This window comes from Phalaenopsis equestris, unplaced genomic scaffold (assembly GCF_001263595.1).
Source record: "Phalaenopsis equestris unplaced genomic scaffold, ASM126359v1 Scaffold232315, whole genome shotgun sequence".
Lineage (NCBI taxonomy): Eukaryota > Viridiplantae > Streptophyta > Magnoliopsida > Asparagales > Orchidaceae > Phalaenopsis > Phalaenopsis equestris.
The window spans coordinates 123,060-131,566 of record NW_018250281.1 but is presented as its reverse complement, the minus strand read 5'-3'; the positions used below and the strand labels follow the sequence as shown (position 1 = coordinate 131,566).

Sequence of the window (8,507 nt, the reverse complement as noted above, 5' to 3'; positions counted from 1 at the left end):
ATTAATGTTGCCGCACAAGGCAATTTCCGCCTGAAGATGTGGTGGAGAAGATGACCTTCCATGGAAACAGCGAGATGATGTTCACGAGAGGCTTCTGTTCGACTGAGCAGGACTAGATGATCGACAAGCTGAGTGAGATCGAGCATAGGCGCGATGCGGCCAAGGAAGTTGAAGATAGTTTGCTTGAACTCCACCAGATTTTCTTTGACATGGCATTGCTAGTTGACTCGCAGGATGAGATGATCAACAATGTAGAGAGCCATGTCTCGAGCGTTGCTGGACTCGTGAACATCATCTCGCTGTTTCCATGGAAGGTCATCTTCTCCACCACATCTTCAAATGGCAATTGTCCTGTGAGAGTAAAGTAACGGAACTCCACCTCTTTCCTATAGTCCACCATGATCCTTTGCCTCAATCGCTGGAAATCCATCATCAACTTTTTGAGCATCTTCCGTAGCGGGCCCGATCGACTGTTGTTCCCTCGCCGCAGCCAGAAATGCGGCGGTTCTCAGCATTAGCGCGGTCCATGACTTCCAGGCGCTTGCGGATGCGTCGGGCCGCATTGAGAATCTCCGATATTTGGCTGTTGATGCGGTCGCGCAGGGCGAGCCTCAGATCTTGTTTGTGGGCCAACTTACTGTCGTTATTGGTGGCCTTGAGAAGGGCGAGAAGGTTGCGAATGGGGCCGATTTCCTCGTTCACCAGCAGGGCCTCATTCAGAAATGGACGGAGACTCTCCTCTGGGTTCCAAGTTTCTATTTCAACGGCATCTTCTTCCGCAACAGCAGCGGCCTCTTGCTCTTCCATGGCATCCTGGAGGTCGAGGAATGACTTTGTCATCAGATTGTACATGGCAACAGCGAATGAGAAAGGAAGAATCGCACAATGAAAGCTCAACAGAAAGGAAGAATCGCACAGAACAGAGTCTCTCTATCCGACAAATGGACGACTGTAAGTAAGAAAGTTTGCTTGAACTCCACCAGATTGTCTTTGACATGGCATTGCTAGTTGACTCGCAGGATGAGATGATCGACAATGTAGAGAGCCATGTCTCGAGCGCTGTTGAGTGCTGAGTACATCAGAGGGGGGGGTACGCAAGAGCTAAACTCTGCAAAGAATTATCAAAGGAGTAACCACTAATGGTTATGCATCCCTATTCTTTTACTCCTTGTCCTTCTGCTGCTCGTCGTTATCATAGTCTTCACTAGCCAGTTTCACCAAGTCGTGAGCACCTTTCATTTTCTTGGTTAATTACTTAACACTTTGCTCTAGTTTTTGTATATGATAGATGCTTTCTTCCTACACTAGTTTGCTTTGTGGAATCTTGTGGTCAATGTGTTTCTTCCCAAAACAACGTATATGTTGTGTTCCTTCCGTTTATCTTGGCTTTATCAAGTCAAGTGGGTTAAATCAATCTTTACATGTTTTCTAACTTTTGTCTTCTCATGGTGAAAGATAAATTTATGGCTAGAATTTATAAAAAAAGAAAAAATCATTCAATCATTAGACCACAGATTCTTTCAGAAGCCTAATAAACCTGCTTCACCAAGTATTTCTTGAACCTGTAAATTAGTAAATCAAAATTTTAATTAGTTACTATTAACGAAAGAAATAAATAAATGCAGGTTACATTTATCGACCAATACGTTAAGCAATGGAAGATCAACCAGCTATGCACATTTACATGATAGACTGCCATGTAAAACATTTAGATTATTAATTCCATGTAACGATTGATCAGCAAGATTAGCAAGGCCTTAAATATAGGATAATGGAGCATAACAAAAAAAAGGCTGAAACATGGTCCTTCAAATTTGTAATGCCGAGCTTGTCTTAGAAATAATATAATGAAGTACAAAAACAGAAATACGTACAACAGCCTTAGTTCCATAAGGCGGGGGCGCAACAACAGCATCTTGAATCACTTCATCAGGAACAATTTCTATAACAAGATTTACTGAGGATTTGCTGATTTTCTTGTGAGACTGGAAAATAATAGATACAAGAAGTACAAAAGACCATCCAGAAGTGCAAAGCAAACTGCTCTCAAGAAATTTGCGATGTAACTGAGCAAGGATACAACATGATAAAAGGAAACAAAAAGAATGGAAGCCTGGGTATCAAATTTAATTAGTCCGATACCTGCATGCGTGTGATAATTACCCATATAGGATTTGTCAATTGCACATTTACTGATCTGCATCAAAGCAGAGAAGCTGGCATCAATCATGAATATGTTGTTAAATTGAAATGCCTGGAAAAAAATAATAAGTTTAAAGGCAAATGGAAGTATTAGTTAAATAAAAAAGTTCAAGTCAGTGCCAATACAAATGCAGCAACTACAAGTGATTTGAGCATCCTAATAGATCCATCTCCAACTCCTTTTGTTTGACGTGCAAGTGAGGTAGCTTTTGCCATGTCCCTAGTTGATAAAAATAGTAATATAAGCCCTGTCAAAAGTGAGTGCTTAATAAAGAGGCAAAAAAGGAAAAAAGAAAAAACATAAAAGTATTTTGAAGTTTCACTCAAATCTTAGCTAAACCAATTCCAATACAAACTACATACAATAGTGGATACCAGTGATCTATTCTGCAAATGGGAACCAGGAAGAGCTAATTATTTTATTTTCTTCTGCCTTGATAGCACATGGGATATAACATTTTATATAACCTTTCCTGAGAGAGTGAGAAAAAGGAGATAGAAAGAGAGTGACCAGGGAGGAAGAAGGAAGGGAGAAAAAACATTATTTAAGCATCCTTTTCATTTTATTTTTAGCAAATCATTTCGATAAAGGTGTTATTTGGTTTGTTGAACAAGGAATGCAGTGTAAATTTAATATATTTTATTTGAAATACTTTAAAAGTTATTTGGTTCAGTGTAAAATAAATGTTGGACATCACATTTTCTTATTTGATTTGAAGAAAAAAGAAATAAATAGAAAATACATGGTCAGCAGATGGCAATAGCGGCAAGCTACGGGCGGCGACTAGCAGGAGGCAGAGAGAGTGACAACTAATTTTCACCATTCATGATTATCAACTCCATGGAAGTTGAAGAAGTCAGACATAATAAGAAGGAAAGGATAGCTCTGACTAGAAATGGATTAAAGAAAGAACGGAAAGAACAAAAGTTGAAAGTAGGGAACTCTAATCCTACTCTGATACCATATAAAAAAAATAAAGGGCTAGAAAAGAACAACCATCTTGCCATAAGGCAATTCAACTACTTCCAAAGTTTCATATTTCAGTTAAGACATGCATTTCATCAAGCATCGTTGTCTGCCACCCAGAATGGGATAGAGCTTGTTGAATAGATCTAAGGACCTCAACAGAGTCTAGAGAAGCAATAAACGAGCTAGAAGTATAAGACAATTGCACATAGTTAACAAAAGAGGAAATGTGATAGGTATATTGATGTTTACCCCTTCGAAGAGGATTAAATAAATAAAAATTAATAGGATGATCTACTAAAGAAGATGACACCAGTGTAAGACTAGGATCAAGTGAACGAGCTCTTCTAGAGTAAACATTAGTGATAGATGGTCTGGGCTCAGTTGATGGTGGTGGAGGAGGAGCAAGCTCTGAATTGATGACGTGATGCATTAACAACTCATCAAAATTTTGTGTGGATTTAGGCACCGATGAGTAATCAAGGAATGGGGTTTGTTCATGAAAGCTAACATCGACAAAAACCATGTATATGTATTAGAGAGGGGAAAACACTTAACCCTTTTTGCAAATGAGAGTATCAAAGAAAGACACAATAATCACCTAGGGTTCAGCATAGAAACCTGCAGATGAGTATCATAAAGAAAACAAGTAAACCCAAATATACAAGATCCAATGAGAGAGAGAGGATTAGTTCAACATAAAATTTGGTAGAGTATCTAGTTCTGTAAAACAGTATAAGACATCTGATTTATCAGGTAACAAGCACTAAAAACTGCATCGACCAAGGACAGTTTGGGCATATTCATTTGGAATAAAAGAGTTCTAGCAATCTCAAGAAGATGTCTATTTCTTCCTTTCAACTACTCCACTTTAGGATGTTGAATCAACACAATATGATTGGGAAAGCATCTCATTTTTTGTCATGCATGTCTACAAATGTGGAGAAAATACTTTTTTGGCATTGTCACTTCTCAATATTTTAACTGAAACATTGAATTGAGTTTAATTTTAGCACAAAAGGATTGACATAATTACAATAACTCATAACAATATTTCATAAAGTAGAGTCAAGTCATAGGAGAAATATTATCCCTAAAAGTGGCAATATTTAAATTCATTAGATAAAACATGACAAGGTCCCCATACATAAGAATGAACCAACTCAAAATTACAACCAACCCTTTTATTAATTCTACAAACAAATGCAAATGATGGTGTATAGCAAATTGACATGACACACAATTTAAAGATGATAATTGCATAAATTGAGGGTATAACTTTTTTAACATTGGTAGTGATGGATACCCTAATTGATAAGGGCCCTCAAAATGACATAAGATAGTAGAACTAGTTATGGGTAGGTAGTCTGTTATCCAAAATGTACCCCCCCACTCTTGTCCTTTACCAATAATCTTCTTCGCCATATGATCCTGAAACAGATAATGGTCAATGAATAATCTCATGGTCACGACTAATGGAGTACAATTATCAATCATAGAGAAAGTTAAGTATATTATCACCGATGATACTAACCAAGATTTAAAGAAGAAGCACCCCACAGAGCAAAAGGCAGCAAATGTGATACTAATGTTAGAAAAGGACATATTTATATGACCATTTATGGGTGTAGATGGCTTGCAAAAAGAGAGAGGCACCCCATGATCTAGGAGGCACCATAATCAACCAATCAAGCCAAAATAGAAGCCCTAAAATTAGGTATAAAACCCAATCCAAAGTCAAGCCTAACCTAGACTTCATTAAGTCCAAAGTCTAAATTTGTCCATGAAACACATAAGGGTGCATAAGGAGCAACATTAAATCAAGGAAGAACAATCACTTTATTTAAAATGCAAAAAAAAATTCTTCACATAAGGAAGGCTGACCACACAAATAGAAGGCCCGACAAGATGCAATCTATTGTACCTTATCCAAACAAAGTGGTGGAAGGCTATCTAAATTTAAAATAATTGGCTTATTTTATAATTTAATTTGTTCGCAAAATAAGAAGAAATTACCCTAATCTCTAATTTTTGGGCATAGTTATCAAATGAATTATTATTATTATTAGACAAATTTTTTTTTTATTATTATTATATATATATATATATAAAAGTAGGTCTCTATTATTCTTCTTCCTCTTGCATGTGGAGAAAGAAGACGAATGGAGACCTTTCTAAGCTCAGGAATCTAATGGATAATATTTTGGTTACTTCGGGTAATGAAGACCAATTTTTTAGCTGGCTCCCTTCCAAGAATTAGAGGTAGATACAGGACTAAATTGGGTCGTCCCTAACTTTTTCCGCGCCTTGGTGGTTTTGGTTTTTTGGTCTTATATGTACCTTATCCTTTTTTGGGATTTTGTGTATATTGTACCGTGTAGGTTAGGTGCCTACTTTTTGACCCACTTATACAACCTATCTGCATCTTTTTCTCTTTAATTTATTAGCCTTTGAGCTTATATATATATATATATATATGTCCAATACATTAAAAATGTGTATATAACTTGTACTAGGATTTTTTTTTTCAATTCAATCGAATTCAACCATTGAATGAAATAATTAATATAAAAAATTCCAGTCCACCTTATTTTCTCTATCCATTTTAAAAGCCAACTAAGGCTTTCAAATCTTTTTGAATAATACAACCACTATTCATCTATCTACCCTAGCCGACTTCATGCCCCATCTCCAACCAAATCATAAAGGAGACATTTACATAAATACCACCCAATTCTTATGTATTTACTTATTTAACACATATTTTAGTTTTTACATTTATACCATTCAAACTTTTCACATCTAGGGCTGTAAACGAGGCAAGCCTGAGCGAACTCAGGCTGGGCTCGTGTTCGCTAGTTCAAAATTGACTCGTGTTCGAACTTGGCTCATGATCGAAATGGCTTATGAACAGTGTGTTCTTGTTCGGCTCGAAAAACTTATTCGTGTTCGTGTTCGGCTCGAAATTAGCTCATTAGAATATTAAATTGTTATAATAATAATTAATTTTTTTAAACAAAATTAAAATAATAATTTTTCTAAAAAAAAATTTTGTATAAAAATTAATTAATTATAATTTATAATATTTAATTTTATGAATACTTATTATGTATATATATCTTTTATTATTTATTTATTTTTTAGTCAATTCGAGCTGAACACAAGTGAACAAATTTTTGTCCGTGTTTGGCTTGTTTATATTTCATAAAGTAAAGTCAAGTCATATGAGAAATGTTATCCCTAAAAGTGACAATATTTAAATTCATTAGATAAAACATGACAAGGTCCCCATACATCAGAATGAACAAACTCAAAACTACAACACTTTTATTAATTCTACAAACAGACGCAAATGATGGTGTTTAGCAAAATGACATGACACACAATTTAAAGATGATAATTTCATAAATTGAGGGTATAACTTTTTTAACATTGTTAGTAATGGATACCCTAATTTAGTAGGGGGTTCCTCAATGGAAGGAACAAGAGGTTTACAATTTTCAGTAGTATAAAGTATCTCAAACTCTCCCCAACAATTTTTGGGTTATTCTCTACCAATAGAGCTAATTCATCCATAAAGTTTGTAGAATCATTTTTGCTTGAATCTTGCTACACTGATTTAACTTCACAACTCTCCAAAAAATTATGACTTAAGAGTTGATCTATGAGATCCATCCTTTAAGATGCGTCATCATTATAATCAGAAGGAAGTTTCGTAAATTTTAACACATTAAAAGTTACCTCCTGATCGTTCACTTTCATTGTCAACTCTCATTTCTGCACATCAATCATCGCTCTGTCAGTGGCTAAGAAAGGTCTACCTAGTATTATGGGGATGACTTTATCTCCCTCCATGTCAAGTACAATGAAATCAATAGAGAAGAAAAAATTTATCCACCTTCACTAGAATATCCTTTATAACCCCCCTCTGATACATGATCGAGCCATCAGCAAGTTGAAGGGTTATAGTGGTATGAGACTACTCTCCTAATCCTAACCACTTGAAAATGGAAAATGGCATAAAGTTAATACCGACACCCAAATCACATAAAGCCTTCCAATTGAACTTCTCACAAATAGCACATGCAATCATAAAGCTCCTAGGATCCTTAAGCTTCTGAGAAAGCTTCTTCTGAATAATAGCACTGTATTCCTCACTGTGTGTTACCATCTCATAATCTCTAAACTTTCTCTTCTTATTAAAAATATCATTCATGAACTTTACATAGTTGGGCATTGTCGGCTATTTTTTTTTCAAAAATAGGATTTTAAAATTTAAATTTAGAATTTAATATATATATATATATAATGTATAATGTAATTTTAATTTTGTGAAAATGGTATCTTTTATTTTTGGAAAATGATGAGACCAGATAGACCCCATATATCTAATAGTTTAAATAGCTGAGTAAAATACCATAAATGATATATCATCTCGGAGGATGAACGTATCACTTATTAGTAGGCTTAACTATCTAAACTTAAAAACTTATGACTCTATTTTGGTCCGCAAAATTTATAGCCGATAAATTCTCCTATTTAATACACAGATTAGATAGGGTTTAAATTAATCTGGGTTCTTAAATTTCCTATAGGAGCAAGCCCCAATAGTTAATTACATCTTAGATAACAAAGTCACCTAAGAAAACTCTCGATAATGATCAGAGGTTTCGTCTTCAAGAATTCAACGTTCAAGTTTCCACGATTGTTCATAGGAAAAGTCAAATGGGATAGGTTCAAATAAGAACAGTTATTTTCAGAATCCAAAGAAGTGAAAAGTATGAGATGTCAAAGATACTGAAGGAGATTCAGTAACATCTCAAACTAATCTACGGTTTGGCTTTACGTCTTTGAAAGAGAAATTATTTGATGTTTCAGTCATGCAAATTATTTACATGTTCGGGACTTGTATCTACACGTCATATGCAAATAGTCCGAGAAAATGTGAGGATTTATGTCGTACTAAACGACGACCTCGGAATCCTAAAAAGTTTAGGACTTATATCGTACGATATAAAATCGTAGAAATTCCTAAAAGATAATGTGAGGATTTACGTCGTGTCAAACAAACAACTTCAACGTCTTATAGGTATGTTATTTACACCTATCGAGGTTCTGCATATGTTCATCCTTCCGTCTTTGGTAGTTGTCTCGACCGTTGTCCGAAGATGAATCGTCAACCTACCACGTTGTCGTCTCGTTCCGAGAAGAGGAGAGAGAGAAGAGAGAATAAAAAAAATCATGTCTCGAACAGCCTATCCTAGGGGATTGCACAAACATACTAGAAAGGTAGTAACTAAACCATGAATATTGGTAAATGTATACAGTACAACAAAGA

The 8,507-nt window shown here is 35.4% G+C and overlaps 1 protein-coding gene across 14 annotated transcripts in view; it reads right to left on the bottom strand.

The window, feature by feature from the left end:
• Window positions 1-8,507, bottom strand: part of LOC110038253 (peroxisomal nicotinamide adenine dinucleotide carrier-like) — a 35,232-nt gene that overhangs the window by 23,816 nt on the left and 2,909 nt on the right. For 2 of the 14 annotated variants that reach the window (XR_002295410.1, XR_002295411.1), the window contains exons 2-4: window positions 2,329-2,450; window positions 2,143-2,254; window positions 1,875-2,040 (exon numbers count right to left, since the gene is read on the bottom strand). Coding sequence is in view for 7 of the 14 variants with exons in the window: in XM_020743029.1 (XP_020598688.1) it covers window positions 1,875-2,066; window positions 2,143-2,148 (198 nt within the window). In the remaining 7 variants the exon portion in view is untranslated. Of the gene's footprint in view, window positions 1-1,874; window positions 2,067-2,142; window positions 2,255-2,328; window positions 2,627-8,507 lie in introns of those variants that run through there. The other 12 variants (XR_002295412.1, XR_002295413.1, XM_020743029.1 and 9 more) reach the window with 9 other exon arrangements.